Source organism: Leguminivora glycinivorella, chromosome 18 (genome assembly GCF_023078275.1).
Source record: "Leguminivora glycinivorella isolate SPB_JAAS2020 chromosome 18, LegGlyc_1.1, whole genome shotgun sequence".
Taxonomy (NCBI): domain Eukaryota; kingdom Metazoa; phylum Arthropoda; class Insecta; order Lepidoptera; family Tortricidae; genus Leguminivora; species Leguminivora glycinivorella.
Window position 1 is genome coordinate 5,452,296 of NC_062988.1, and position 16,842 is coordinate 5,469,137.

The window sequence follows — 16,842 nt, forward strand, 5'->3', positions numbered from 1 at the left end:
GTAGAAGACTTAAAATTCCTCCTGGAATATCACCAGCCGCATCAGTTTTACAGTAAGATTCAGCACATTATTTGATTCTGAACATAAGGTTATTAAGGGAGACGAAGTCCTTAGCAGGGCTCATAACCAGACCTACGAAGCTTGCTTAACAAAAAAAGCTGCATATAAAAAGAGTATAATAAGCCTCCTCTAAAACGTCACGACGAATCGAACTTATGCACTGGTAGAAAATGAATACTACCATGGCCAAACGTCTCTTAAACCTTTATCTATTGTTTCCAGACACTGCCTCACGATCATCCGTATCCACCCGTCTCCAGTGCTCACATTCCACAAAGCTGGGTTCCTCGGCAGTCGAGGTCTGGCGCAGTGCCCGTTTGCCGTCCGCCTGCTCGACTCCATGTTTTTCAACGGACTGGTCGCGGAGCGAGGCCCTCCTTGGCGACCTACTGACATATGGGACGAGCTCGTGCAGTGAGTACCTCACATTCCACTAGGGATCTTGTTGAATGGTGATCTTGAAGCTTCTCTAGTAGCTGAGCGCAGCTTGCCCTGGTGCCTTACATACAAACGGGATTATCTCATACTGTGAGTGCCGCACATTGCAAGAAGCTTCTGGGTAACCGTTAGCAGTGCTGCAGGCTCTCATGTTCTTCAACGAACTGGTGGTCAAGATAGAACCTCCTACATATGGGACGAGTTCGTGTAGTGAGTCCTCCTGATGAGTGTTCCTGATGACAGACCAGTGGGCGTAGCCGAACGGCATTTCTGGGACGCGAAACGCCACCGAAACGTCGCAGAAATGTAGTTTGGCTCTGTCGCGCCAATTTCGTGCGCGTTTGTGCATTCGGCTTTATTCTACCATGCTCTTCTACATGCATACAATCGATCCTTTTACCAAAATTATAACCGTAACAGTATCCGACTGCTCAAGATTTATGTATAATGTTATTTCAGGAACCTGCCAGAACAATTGCGATTAGAATCACTAAATCCGAACCTGGAGCTGCAACACATACAAGACCTCGCGATGCAACTGCAACTCAACGAGAATCCCAACCCACAGGTATTTATCACCACTTCATGTCTTTTATTATACTGTGCCAAGAGTATGTTGGGTCCTGCTTAGTGTTTGGTTCCGTAACTACCCAAACCTACCCGCGCTTCTTACCTATCTACCGTAGCAAAATAGACTACATCAGTGACAAAAACAACTATTACGGCTCGCCCGGTGGTAAGCAGTCGCCATAGCCTATAGAGCCGCATGCAATTTCAGAGGTTTTACACGAGCGATTAATACCCTGACTTTTTGCAAGAAATCATAAAACAGGTTGTCGAATCGTGTTTTCTACGGGTAGTTTTCCAGGTTTTCCTTGAAAGTCTTTACTAAGTTTTACTTTGATTTTGACGTATTTTTAGGCACATGATTCAAAGTTAAGGGACACGAATTTTTTTTTGATAGCGATTATTTCCAAAATTTTATGTATGTATATCAAAAACATGACTATGAAAAACCCATATTTACTAAAAAAAACTCAAAACAGCATCCACAAAGCTCAAAATTTCGTCCGATATTCCGTAATTCGCCATTTCTATCATGTACGGCAGGTATTATTCTAACCTGCTGCTTTGATTTATCGCGTCGTCGTTATCGTTGTCGTAAATATTTTACACTCTTTTATGAATTATACCTAGGTATTTGTTTGTTTTTGGCTTAAAATATCGATAAAGATCCTACCAAAATCACTAAAATCGGGATACCAAACGGGCGATGTAACAAACTGAAAGCTAAAAACCGGACGCGAGTGCGCAATAAATTTAAAATCGCAGTCTCGGTTTTGCCGAGAATCTCGGCCCATTTTGGCCGAGAACCGAGACCGAGATCTCGGCCCGATTTTCGGCCGAGAATGCCGAGACCGAGACCGAGACCGAGATCTCGGTCGGACCTTACCGGCTATTATCGAATCTATACAAAATTCTAATTAACACAAGTCAAATTATAATCTATTGAAAATATTATAATTTGACTTGTGTTAATTAGAATTGATTTAGCGGCCTCATCTCTCGAGCTGTGTTGAAACCAACCTGAATTTGGTTCACATGGGGGGCAAGAACCATACCGTTCTTCCCTAGAGGTGGTCAGAGTGCGCTACGAGTCCTTGTATAAATTACTCATATGAGAGATAATTTCGACCTCAGCAACTGTGACCTGGGTGGCCGAGCGGATAAACAGGCATCTGCTGCGATTGCAGAGTACGCTGGTTCGATTCCAGCCTCAGGCACTAGAGGCTTTGGTCAATTTTTCTTTCATATGTGTAATTTATTTTCTGTTTTAATCTATACATAATTCATCCTCATTTTCATCCTTTTTTTTAAGGTTTTATTATCAATCGGTTGAATCAAAATATTTATTTAATTTGCAGACGTACCAGCAACGTATTCTCCGACCACCCGAAGGAGCGTCGGCTCGTATCCACCAGCCTCCCCTACCAACTTTGGACCCGGTGCGAGTTAAAGAGGTCATTGCCGAGGTCACCGCCAGGAACGCAGAGCATCCCAAGTACGTTCACTATTCGTTTATATGTCAAGGAGACTATCTCTTCGTGCCACAGGGTACGTTATTTGATATACCTGTAGTGCGTTACTAGGCTACCAGAAAGAGGGTCAGCCCATACATACACCTGTCTCCCCTGCCGACGTTGTATCCGAGGTGACCTCTTTGATACGCCAGGAATGCAGAATATCCGAAGTAAATTCACTATCCGTTTATACAGGGCGTATTTTGATAGACTATAAAGTCAATGAGGGCAGCTACCAGGTCCGTACTGCTCTGCGAGAATGGTCTTATGATAGGGCCACACTAAGGAGAAATGCCGTTAATTTTCGCGATTAGGGAAGAAAATACTTAGGTCATACTTGCATTATCGCGATTATTAATGGCATTCCTCTTTAATGTGGCCTTAGCATTAGGAGACCTTTCCTCTATTTCATATTAATGAACAGCGCAGTTTACAGATTTGGGAAACAATATACAGGATGCGAGAAAAAAGTCCATTTGCCAACCTTTTTTTTATACCAATCGATATCGTTTTTAACTAAGAGTAAACGCCTATAAGAAGTTTATCGAGAAAACGGGACGAGAAAGTTTAACGTATGTAAGATTAAATGCTCGTATAAGTTGTATAGGACCAAAAAATTCCAGTTAGAAATACCATGAATTGAAGAAAACTTTTGTAGTAGAATTTGATGAAAATGAATTAAGACCTTAATTAGAATTATCACATTTATTCCTGTTCAGTATCAATAGAGACTTAGGGCCGGTTGCATCAACGACATTTGACAGACACATCATCGTCACGCAGCAGACGTCTATGAAACTTCCCATACAGTAAGGTTCGGTGCCGACCTTTGGGGCCGGTCGCATCAAACCATCTTTCACCATTAAAGCGTTTCGTTTAATTTTATCGTATGGGAAGTTCCATAGACGTCTGCTGCGTGACGATGATGTGTCTGTCAAATGTCGTCGATGCAACCGGCCCTTAGAAAGCAAGTGAGTGCAGACTAGTATCAGTAAGCTGACATATTACACCGTTGCAGGCTGACGGCGCTGCGCGCGCCCGGGCCGCGCATCGTGCCGCCCGCGGCGCCGCCCGCCGGCGCGGCCGAGGCGCCGCACGTGCTCGTCACCAACTCCGCCCGGCGGCTCGAGGTCACTACCTAACCGATATCTTATTAACTCAAATAGATCACTTAATGTCCTGTGTGTCCTAGATGGGGCAGAGGGCATCCACAGTGCGTCGCCATCCCGAGCGGTTTTGAGCTTCGCGCTTTACTTCACCATACAAGGCCTTAAAATTTAAGGCAGAACATGATATATTTTCTCTCTCTCACACATATGAATGACAGTGACAGGCGCTGCCTGGCGGGATAAAATGTCAGAGTGCCTCCTCATTGCTCTGTCTATATGTGATATTTACATCATGCCATGTGTCTAGTTAACCTTAGCGATCGTTAGAGCTCACAGAAACTTGTCAAAACTCGTAGACCACTTTCTTAGGGACCGACCCCACTTAGGCGTCGCGTGTCTTGCGGCGCGCAACGGACGTCTCCGCCACGCCACCTGAATGTAATTCAAAAAACGTCTCCTCAGTACATTTTGTATAGGAAGGACGTAAGACGCGCTCCTAAATATGTACATGTGACGTGTAAAAGCCCTGTGGCGCTGCGCGCCCCCAGGCGACGCGGTGCGCGCCACGCCGGTCGGTCCCTTAGCCCACTGTACTTTACAATTCCATCGAATCAGCATGGATTGCTGCAAAGTGACGCCCGATTAATTCCTTCGAATTTATTCTCCTACATCATACATGTTATTTTTCTCACAGGTCCTCCGAGCATGCATAGCGGCCATATTCGAGTGTCGCTACGCAGACGCACGCAAATCGTTCCCCGCCGTACTACTAGCGTTACGCGCGTGCGCCGCGCGCGCTGCGCTCGTACGAGACTTGGCCGCGCGGTTACCTAGCAACAAGCATCTGTTACACCACCACCAGTTCGAGTTACTAGTCAGGTAAGTTTATTATTTTTTTAATTTTTTTTTATTTATTTATTACAATAACATTGTACATAAAAATAAATAAATAAAAAATTATTAGTAATATTTTTTTTAAACACACTTTACAATAGTTAATGTACCATATACAACCAAACAATTAAAAAAAAAACAGAAAACCTCCACAACAACATTCAATCAAACAACCCCCCACGAGTCATTCTAGGTGCAAAGGTTCCCAAGACGCTAGCTGCATTTCCGCGCTGGACCGCAATCGATTAGTAATATTAGCATGTAGGTACAAGTACATAGCGACGCACGCAAATAGGCTAGTTTCCTATACTTAAAATAAAATATTTTATGCAGTGCACGAAATAAAGCACCACATAATTAGAAGAAAAACATGGACAGTAGTTATGTTTAAACATAATTTCTATTTAATAAATCAAAGAGAAAGATATAAAGTAAATGAATTGACCGTGACGTCACTCCTCAGTATTTCATAGTAATTCCATATTACCAAATCGTTTTGACAGTTCTTAAAAAGAAGCTGATTTGACTAGTAGGAAACTAGCCTATAGTTCCCCGCCATGTTATTACTTGCGCTGACAAATATCATACCAGCCTGCGTAGCCGAATGCACATGCGCTCACGAAACGAAACGCTCGTAGATAGATATCTATCTCTATCGCTCTTTCGTATTGGCGCGACAGAGCCAGACTACCTTTCGTGGCGTTTCGTTTTCGTTTCGCGTCGTAGAAATGCCATTCGGCTACGGGGCCAGCCCTCTGGTCACTCATTAGTTTTCGTGGGTTCATTAGTAATAAATAATAATTAAATAAGTCTTTGTATTTATTATTTCGTTTTATTTATTTTTTAACGTAAAAACAACTCCATACCGTACAAAGAAATACAATACGAAATAATAAAAAGAAAAAATAAATCACAATAATTTGGGACCCCCCAAGATTGAATATCGTGTAGCAAACTTTCGCTATTTAGAGCTATTATTTTAATGTCTTAATGTATACCATCGACACCTTACGTTTCGTTCTTCTCATTAAACTATCTTCTTGACTGACACTGACACGATACATGTCGAAAACCTTAATGATAGCTTTTTGCAAAGAAGTTATCATTTCGAGAGTCGATTAGGTCGGTAATTCTCAATCTAGTCCATATTGTAATTGCCGCGACACTTCCATTTTTAGTGAAAATTGAATTCTGATAAATTAAAATTAGAACTAAAATTTCACTGAAAACAAATGAGTCGCGGTAATTAGAATTCGCCCTGACGTCTTGAGAATGACCGTTGACTTGTGTCTTGACTTGAAATTCAACATTATTGTACTAAAGGTTCGACCTTATTATGAATATTATGAATGGTCTGACAACATTTAACGAAAGTAGGTCACAAACTCACAAATTAAAACTCGTGACTGTACCCATACAACCCAACGTAAAAAAACAGTCAAATACGAGGAACGTACGGTCTTCTTTCTTGAGCTAACCCGGAAATTTCCAAGCTTATGAAAGCATGGGGTCCGCTATGGGAACTAAGTATCCTATACATTTTACTTGTATTCACGTACTCGTAGCGCCTATCACTAGACCCTACATTTTACTGCCGGTGAGTAAAGATGCCAGAGCTCAACGAGGGTGCGGTGTGCTGATGACGGGAGGACTTACGGAACTAACTTGTTCCGTCTATTGTCCTTTGAGTCGTCGGCAACCCGAACCCTCCTTAGAACTTGTACATTCCTTTTTGCTGTGTACTTAACACAGCAAAAGGGAGTGTACAAGTTTCTAATAGGGTGGCAACGCGCTTGTGACACTGTTTGAGTTGCAGGCGTCCATAGGTTACGGTGACCGCTTTACATCAGGCGGGCCGTATGCTTGTTTGCCACCGACGTAGTATATAGCTGGCATGAATGGAATAAACGACACCGTATACAGTCTGACCTAAAAGAGTAGAAATTAAAAAGTGGCAACATTGTAGTGTCGTCCCTTTCAAATCAATATGTGTGAGAAAACGGGACGACACTACGATGTTGCCACTTTTTAATTTCTGCTCTTTTTGATCAGACTGTAAAATTACAGTAATGTTTTAAACTTATCTGCCTAACTGCACAGCAGTTTGTTGGCAGCAGTGTGACAGTCAGAGCCACCATTATATTGATTAATGTGTTCCACAAATAGATAATTTTATCGAATAATTCATTCCAGTCGTGCCAGCTCTTAAGGTTGGCGGTTCGCGCCGCGACAGAGTCGAAAGAACGGGACAGAAGACCGCGACCATCAGTTGAGAGTAGGCAACATATAAGCGGCAGTTTGAGAATGAGACAGAGACAGGGGACAGACACAATGTCTCTGTCTCGCCCGCGAACTGCCGCTTATCATGTCAAGTCAAGTGACGGTTGCGGTCTTCTGTCTCAGTCTTCTGTCTCTGTTGCGCCGCGAACCGCCACCTTTATTAGTCTTGTCTTCATTCCTCCTCTTCGTCTTCGCATTCATCTTCCTCGACTTCCTCGAACAAGACGTGGACCTTGGCACACATATGTTCCCTGCCATGTTTTATAAGATAGCCGCAGGCCATGAACTCGCCGTACGGACCTCAGGCGGTAGCTCGTCGTAATCGAATAGGAAATTCTTTATACTGTGCTCGCCCTGCAAAACAATTATTTAGATGTACCAAAGAGGATCTAATATTATAGAGAGTTACTGTGAAAGTAAAATGTGTAATCACAGTGCATAGACTGCCATGTCTCGACACAAGCTTAAAACTTTGGCGCCAGGCGCCATCTATGTGTGGTGTAGTGTATGCGCGTTCTTAGGCGGTCGCATTTTAATGTATGGGATGGTATGATCTTCTTGTATTTAATCTATGTTGAAATGAATACTTACGGCTGGTACAGGGAAGTCTGGCGGGTCTATTTCGGCGCACTCCAATGCAGTCTTCACGTTTCCTTCGGCGTACTTCTTAGCGAACTTTATCATTGAGTCGTCCGCCATTGTACTGTAGTCTTTGCACCCACCGTCTACTACTTTGCAAATATCCAGGCGAATCTGTTGGAAATAAGTTTATATTTTTATGTAACTCGACCCTAAATAATGCCAAGATGCCAAGAGCAGGAAGAATTATGAACATAAAGAGGCTACTTGCCTCCTAGTCAAATCAGCTTCTTTTTAAGAACTGTCAAAACGAATTTGAACGACTTGCTAATATGGAATTTATATGAAATCGAATTGAGTGACGTCACAGTCAACTGAGTCAACTCAGTTACTTTATATATTCTACCTGACTTATTAAATAGAAATTGGATTTAAAAGTAACTTCTGTCCATGTTTTTCTTATATCTGATGCTTTATTTCGTGCATCAAATATTTTATTTTAACTACAGTCAAGTTCCCCATTGGACTTGGAAAACTGACCTTTCCCTCCATTTTTTTATGGAGGTCCTTCCGTTACGATTTCGTTGCTACCGGGTTAAATCACCATCAGCTTTCTTTGACCTAATATTTAACTCTATAGTTAGTTTTATGAAAAGTTGATCGAACGCTTGCGATCCCGGAATCTATAAAAAAATACAATGTAGGAGCGTCACGTCATTTCCCCTATATTTCGATGATCGCCTGCGTTTAACGCTGCATTGATCACCAACATAGGAGCTTTTATTATTGTTAACAATTTATTTTTAACAACAGAAACTGAGATTAATCGTGATAGAGTACGAGTTATTTATATGTCTTAATATATAAAAGAAGAAACTGCCTGACTGACTGACTGACTGACATATCACTGCACAGCCGAAACCGCTGGTCCTAGAGATTCCAAATTTGACACGTAGGTTCCTAAGGTAGGTAGAGGAGCACTAAGAACGGATTTTTCAAAATTCACCTCCTAAGGGGGTGAATTGGGGGTCCAAAGTTTGTATGGGACAACAATCTAGATTAGATTAGTACGCGGGCGAAGCCGCGGAAAAAAGCTAGTTTTATATAAAAGCTTTAGCTTTAGTGTTGTGTTCCTGCCGGTGAGTAAGGCTGCCAGAGCTCAACGAGGGTGCGGTGTGCTGATGACGGGAGGACTTACGGAACTAACTTGTTCCGTCTATTGTCCTTTGAGTCGTCGGCAACCCGAACCCTCCTTAGAACTTGTACATTCCTTTTTGCTGTGTACTTAACACAGCAAAAGGGAGTGTACAAGTTTCTAATAGGGTGGCAACGCGCTTGTGACACTGTTTGAGTTGCAGGCGTCCATAGGTTACGGTGACCGCTTTACATCAGGCGGGCCGTATGCTTGTTTGCCACCGACGTAGTATAAAAAAAATAGCATCAGGCGTGCCATACAACTAACCGCCCATTCATCATCTAAGGGCTCTTCCAAAACCAGTTTAGCGTTGAAACAGTCGTGCGTCCGGTTGAGCTTGCGCCGGTTGGCGTCCAGCTTTATTGGCATCATGTCGTCGTTGTCACACTTCATTATGTTCAGCACTGACCATTTCCCGGGGCCCTGGAACCAAGAACACAGTTATTACAGTCGAGTTCATAAATATGTGTACATTTTTTTACCTTGGCTCGTTGCCATAAGCCCCATAAGGTGATAAATTGTACACATATTAATGAACTCGACTGTACAAGCTTTTATTTAACTTGCAATGTAAGTAGGTATAGTATGAATCTTCTGAGATGTTTTTTTGGCTTTTTCCGTAATATGTTAAACAAAAGCCTTTGTTTCTATTATTCACGGCGGCCAGCTCCCGTCTCCACGGCATTCGCTATAGTCTCAGTGTAGTTAAAAAGCAACTATCATGATAGCAATAAGGATCACAAGTTTTTATTGACTTTACTGCTGCTTAGGACACGGTGTGGAAACACGATCTCATGAGTAAAGTTTTAGGCGCAATTCCGAGTAGAGGGGTAGCAGACCTTATAAATAGCTTATTGAGCGAGCCGAAATTCGAAGTTTCTTGGAAGGCTGAAAAAATAAGAGGCGGAAGCTGAATAACGGTCTACCTCAAGGATCAGTGTTTGCGCCGAAATTATTTAACTTCTACCAATAGATTTTTCAATTAATACATTGGAATTTCCCAAATCTCTGCTTCAACCTAGCGTTTCTCTTTGACATCTTCAAGTCAAGTCACCCGAAACCATAAATAGAAACCGAAAATTTTAGGATACTTATACCATAGATTTAGAATTATTAAACTAGATTGTGTAGTTAGGTCAAAAAGTGTGTCCACATGAGAGGTCATTGTTTGGGCTGGTGTCCCTCTCGCACTTACTGACAATGTCAACATTATTCAGTGACGTCATCACTGTCATACATTGGGGATACCAGTTAATTTTCAAAGTCACTACTAAATCTACTAATACCCAATTAAAGTTATTTTTTAATTATACAAATCTTTGATTTATGGGCATTAAAATAATTACATTATAATTATTTTCTAATTCTTTAAAATATATCGAAACCCTACTTTGAATATAACACTAAAATAAAATAAGAAGTTTTAAAGTCAGGTAATATACAGATAAAAATACTACTACTATGGTAACTTCATTAACACTGGTCACACGTGCGAGAGGGACACCAGCCCAAACAATGCCCTCTCATGTGGACCGTTTTCGCTAGTCTGATACGATCAACTTTCTCTCTCGGTGATAAGGTTCAATTTAGTATGGCAAAAAATGTGATTGAGCTGTCCCCTGTAAAGGTCTTTGACTTATACTTACCACATTCTTCTGCCCATTGGTCTCACAAAATAGATAGCCACAGGCAATAATGCCTATTGCGAGAAATCTCCGCATTTTGAACTAAACTGCCTCTACCGTGCCTGAAACGATTTATTTATATCATTACACATAATTGATCTCTTCGTGCAGTATTCCTATGTCGATTTTATCGGTTTTAACGTTGTTTTTTTTCTATTGTTCCGTTCGTGATGATTACTGACAGATCAAGGATGTTTATGTACCGGTAGTATGAAAACATTGCTGCAGATTCTGAACATGAGTATCGGTCGTAGTATAGTTTGTAATTTTTTGATATTAGAACTGATTAGGAAATCATACATACATATACTGAGACGCCTGTATTCCTAAAGGGGGTGGGTAGAGCACTTGAGACTTCAAGTTTCACTGCCATTCGTAGCTATTAATGGGTGTTCAATGACAACCAACTGATTCTTATACATTTTTCGAACCCAGGACCGCGGCTTAGCAGGCAGAGTCACTACCCGCTAGGCCTGACTGGTCGTCAAGATATAAGTGTACCTATGTAGCTTTATTGTACAATATCTGGGCAACCGAGCTTCGCTCGGTTCTGTTTCGTATCCTTGACATGTGTCGCCATCTAGTTCAAAAATGAATAGTACCTACATCGAGCGAAAGAATTCTCAGCCTTAACAACACAACTACTCCACACGAGATGGCGCGCATTTCGCCACAAAAACTCAAATAGTGTATTTTCTATTCGTTTTAGCCTTGACCTGTGTCGCCATCTAGTGTTTGCAATAAATAGTACTTACATCGACCGAAAGAATTCTGTCTTAACAGTACAACTACTGCACACGAGATGGCGCGCGAAGAAAAACGCATGAAAACTCGAAAATTCGCGTTTTCCGGGACCTAAGGATAAGTTAGACCGATTTTTCACCCCCAAAAACCCCCACATAACAAATTTCTGCGAAATCGTTAGAGCGGTTTCCGAGATCGTCAGTGTAAATAAATATATATATAAATAAATAAATAAATATACAAGAATTGCTCGTTTAAAAGTATAAGATAAAGGAAACAAAAGAGACACAGTTACAGAGTCAGTAATATAAAATGTAGGCGAACTTATCTTTAAATGGGATCTCTTCCAGTCAACCTTTGAGGTAATCAGTAGAAGTGAATTGACGATAAATGACAAATAAATTTAAAAACGTACAACTGCAAATTTTCTATACACATGGTATCAGATAGATATACAATTACTTAAACACACCACTATATACATGTATATTAATACATATATGCAAAACACCTTATTTATCACCTGTATAACTGACATATCTCCTATTCTGGCCTCTATTAGTGATACCCTCTGTAAATGAGACAAACATTTTATTATGCCTGTCTAACTGAGACCCTGAATAAGTGGAATACCTCTTTTAGTGAGATACATTTTGTCGTCCCTTGAAGTCTCACTTATCCAGGTTTCACTGTATAATAATAAATAAACAAATATACATTTGTATAGACCAAAAAGTATCAAGATATTAAAGGGTAATAGTGGCAGTTGAATTTCGTTTGCTACTTGGTGTAAACGTGCCAATTAATCTACAGACCCTGTTGTTTACCTAAATATGATTATGCAACTATTTAGGCATTTAGTAATGCTCTATTATTTGTTACAGACTAATGAACTGCGCCCTCCAGTCCTCCTCAGCACTAGACGAGCATTCAATAGCGGCCGCCATGTTGCCGCTCGCGACCGCCTACTGCCGCAAGCTGTGCACCGGCGTCATCCAGTACGCCTACATGTGTATACAGGTCGGTGCAGACTGTAGAGTGACAGAGACGGCGCTACTGCCGTCCCTCTCCAGCGTTGGCCATGCCGCTCGCGACCGCCTACTGCCGCAAGCTGTGCACCGGCGTCATCCAGTACGCCTACATGTGTATACAGGTCGGTGCAGACTGTAGAGTGACAGAGACGGCGCTACTGCCGTCCCTCTCCAGCGGCGGCCATGCCGCTCGCGACCGCCTACTGCCGCAAGCTGTGCACCGGCGTCATCCAGTACGCCTACATGTGTATACAGGTCGGTGCAGACTGTAGAGTGACAGAGACGGCGCTACTGCCGTCCCTCTCCAGCGGCGGCCATGCCGCTCGCGACCGCCTACTGCCGCAAGCTGTGCACCGGCGTCATCCAGTACGCCTACATGTGTATACAGGTCGGTGCAGATTGTAGAGTGACAGAGACGGCGCTACTGCCGTCCCTCTCCAGCGGCGGCCATGCCGCTCGCGTCCGCCTACTGCCGCAAGCTGTGCACCGGCGTCATCCAGTACGCCTACATGTGTATACAGATCGGTGCAGACTGTAGAGTGACAGAGACGGCGCTACTGCCGTCCCTCTCCAGCGGCGGCCATGCCGCTCGCGACCGCCTACTGCCGCAAGCTGTGCACCGGCGTCATCCAGTACGCCTACATGTGTATACAGGTCGGTGCAGACTGTAGAGTGACAGAGACGGCGCTACTGCCGTCCCTCCAGCGGCGGCCATGCCGCTCGCGACCGCCTACTGCCGCAAGCTGTGCACCGGCGTCATCCAGTACGCCTACATGTGTATACAGGTCGGTGCAGACTGTAGAGTGACAGAGACGGCGCTACTGCCGTCCCTCTCCAGCGGCGGCCATGCCGCTCGCGACCGCCTACTGCCGCAAGCTGTGCACCGGCGTCATCCAGTACGCCTACATGTGTATACAGGTCGGTGCAGACTGTAGAGTGACAGAGACGGCGCTACTGCCGTCCCTCTCCAGCGGCGGCCATGCCGCTCGCGACCGCCTACTGCCGCAAGCTGTGCACCGGCGTCGTCCAGTACGCCTACATGTGTATACAGGTCGGTGCAGACTGTAGAGTGACAGAGACGGCGCTACTGCCGTCCCTCTCCAGCGGCGGCCATGCCGCTCGCGACCGCCTACTGCCGCAAGCTGTGCACCGGCGTCATCCAGTACGCCTACATGTGTATACAGGTCGGTGCAGACTGTAGAGTGACAGAGACGGCGCTACTGCCGTCCCTCTCCAGCGGCGGCCATGCCGCTCGCGACCGCCTACTGCCGCAAGCTGTGCACCGGCGTCATCCAGTACGCCTACATGTGTATACAGGTCGGTGCAGACTGTAGAGTGACAGAGACGGCGCTACTGCCGTCCCTCTCCAGCGGCGGCCATGCCGCTCGCGACCGCCTACTGCCGCAAGCTGTGCACCGGCGTCATCCAGTACGCCTACATGTGTATACAGGTCGGTGCAGACTGTAGAGTGACAGACACGGCACTACTGCTGTCCCTCTGCAACGCTGAATCCGGTGAGATGGTTTGGTGCAACGGACCCTTAATGCGTTTTCACATTATCCGATATCGGATGTCGGACCGATACCCCATACATTACAGGCGCCATCTTGGATTTTTTCCATTGAAATCCTTATGGCGTCCGATATCGGATCGGATAATGTGAAAACGGCCTTAGTCGCCAGGCGCCTGGGCGACTCAGTAAGTCGTATTGGCGACCGAAAAGTGACTGCTGGTCACTCGGGACCCCTAAGTGGCAGACTTGGTGGCAACTAGTTGTTAACAACGATAATAAACACTAGGGTGGAGCGAAAAAACACTTTTCTGGAATTAGCAATTCTAATAGTTATCATTCATTGCCCCTTAGTCTATGAAACCTATGTGCAAATTTTCAGCTTTTTAAATCAACATCTTCAGCCTCCGCATTAGGTTTGAAATTTTGAAAATCTCATACAAACCTGAAAATTCAACTTTCAGATAAAAAAAATTTTTCAGCAGTATTATGTTCAGTATACATTATTGATACATATTATTACAAGAAACTACCAAAAGTTGCGAAAATAGCGTTAAAAATCGCCAATTTTCAGTATTTTAGCGGCTATTTTGGCCAATGTACTGAAACTAGGCAAACTTTGGCGATTTTTGACGCTATTTTCGCAACTTTTGGTAGTTTCTTGTAATAATATGTATCAATTATGTATACTGAACATAATACTGCCGAAAAAAATTTTTTATCTGAAAGTTCAATTTTCAGGTTTGTATGAGTTTTTCAAAATTTCAAACCTAATGCGGAGGCTGAAGATGTTGATTTAAAAAGCTGAAAATTTGCACATAGGTTTCATAGACTAAGGGGCATTGATTGATAACTATTAGATTTGCTAATTCCAGAAAAGTGTTTTTTCGCTCCACCCTAATAAACACTGCGGTAAAATCGTCGTTAATCTTATAATGAGACCATTTCGCAACACACCTATGAATACAGCCAAAGTGATAAGAATGTATACATGACCTTAATGTACTAGAAATAAAGCCCTATTTTTTGACACTGACTGTATTAATATTAGGTGTGTTGCAGACTGTAGGTACATACATATTGTTATTGCTATTTGTAAGTTTATTATGTTTCTAAATAGTTTATAATCTTCTAGGAGCACCAAGTGTGGACGAGCCAGCAGTTTTGGGAGGCGGCCTTCTACCAAGACGTTCAGCGCGACATCAAGGCTTTATACCTCCCGAGTCCTACGCACCACCAGAGGGCGCCTAGTCCGAGGTATGTCTTCTACATTTTTCAACTTTTACGTTTCTAGGCCGCACCACTGCTATACAAATGAATCCAGCTCTAATGTTTCGTTATTGACATATACAATTGAACTTATGCTGGAGTACTGTTATCACGAATATTATCGCTAGAAGTATGTGCTATGCTAATAGGGTAAACGGTTTCTTCCAACCAATATTTCAGTTATTTTGTTTTTGCGTGTCATTAAACACTACGCGATACTTAATGAGGCAGGTTGATAGGTCATATATGTACAAAGATATTACTGATTTAACCTTTCACCATTTTTACACATATTAAATTTAAAATTGCAAACGGGACTTAATCGCGTATTACTATGTTTTAAACACTAACCTCCGACGTTTCAAGGACGGCATTGTCCCCGTGGTCTCGGAGCAGACTGGCTAAAGTTGACATCAACATCTTCTGGCTGTACGAGGTTTTCGAACTACCCGCACTTGGTTCTGACTACCCACTTGCAATTTTAAATATATTTTTTGCAACAAACAATGAACCCGCCACTGATACTCAAATCTTTAGGGTTCCTTGTAAAAAATACAATCTTAACCTATATGCATTTAAAGGGTTAAAGTTTGTCGCTCCCGTATTGACTTACACAGCCATGACAAACGTTGTCGCCCCACTTGACATGGTTGTATAGTCTTGGCGTCACTTTCCATCAGATGCGACTAAGGTCAATCTCTGGCCAGTTTATAATAATAATAAAAAAAGTTATAGACTTGAAGGTCAATGATGACAATAAACAAATTCAAACATCTTTTTTTTAATATTATGTTATCAAGTTAAGTTTTCATTATAGGGACGATGAAGAATACTCATTGCTGAGGGCACAAGAGCCTAGCGCGTTGGAGATCGCCGCCGAACAGATGAGGCTGTGGCCCTCCCTACCTCCAGGTAATATTTTTTGTACCTTTAAAGCCGTTCTATGCAAAAAACCTGCTTCATACATTAAAACTTATTCGATTCTAAATGTCTATTGGGTGAACACTCCGTAGATTTATATAGAGCTTTGCCTTGCAGAGTCTTGAAGCAGAAAAGTTTTTTTTTATATTTTTTAAATTTTTGGGAAACAAACGGCGAAATGTACACATGTATAAACAAAATAAATATAGACTGAACATTTAAACATTTTCCACTTATAAAAAAACATTTTGTGGTTCGAACTAGATTTTTACAATTAGGTTTATAGATCTTTATTTTCTCAAAGAAATTATACATTTCACTTTAGAGAAATATAACTAAAACATAAATAAAATGTTAGGTAGTAAGTATAACGAGTGCACACTCGCTTTAAAAAAATTACTTAACTAAAACTTAAATTAAATATATTATAGTACAACGCGTCTTCTTGTAATTCAACAATTACAATTGTGTACAAGCAATGCCAGCTTTATTTACTTTTTACGTTTTTAGCTAGCTAATAACGTTTAAGTAGGTACATGTGCTTTCATAAATTTTGCGTCATTTTTTACTAGGTATAAAACAATTTTAGTTAACTTAGCCATTAAGTACAATTACATAAATAACTAATTCAAAACAAAACAGAACAAAACCAGTGACCAGCGGCGGGTAGGGAATGCAATATGACTACAAAATACGCTAGTTATTCTATATTGTATTTCACAATAGTACGCGCGACGATGTTGTTTATCACTTGACGACAGACCTTTGAGCCGTCTGACTAAAAGTTCCGGGGCCGGATTCAAATGTTTTTAATAACAAATTCTTTTAATTTTCTTTTAAACGTGGTAATGTTTTTACATTCTTTAATTTCTGTTGGTATTTTATTGTAAAACTGTGCTCCTTCATATCCAATGTTTCTTTGTCCAAATTTAGTACGCGTGGGTTGGAGGCTTAGACTATTAGAGTTACGTAAAGGTCGTAAACCTAATTCAGTTTTGGTTTTAAAAGTTAGTTGGGATTTAATTTTCTTATCTATTATTTTCTTT

The 16,842-nt window shown here is 42.2% G+C and overlaps 1 protein-coding gene across 1 annotated transcript in view; it reads left to right on the forward strand.

The window, feature by feature from the left end:
* LOC125235709 (myotubularin-related protein 13) overlaps nucleotides 1-16,842 on the forward strand; it is a 111,517-nt gene that overhangs the window by 54,095 nt on the left and 40,580 nt on the right. Inside the window, 8 exon segments of the mRNA XM_048142274.1 lie at nucleotides 283-474; nucleotides 958-1,066; nucleotides 2,424-2,560; nucleotides 3,598-3,709; nucleotides 4,383-4,567; nucleotides 11,950-12,085; nucleotides 14,742-14,863; nucleotides 15,693-15,787. Coding sequence (XP_047998231.1) covers nucleotides 283-474; nucleotides 958-1,066; nucleotides 2,424-2,560; nucleotides 3,598-3,709; nucleotides 4,383-4,567; nucleotides 11,950-12,085; nucleotides 14,742-14,863; nucleotides 15,693-15,787 — 1,088 coding nt within the window.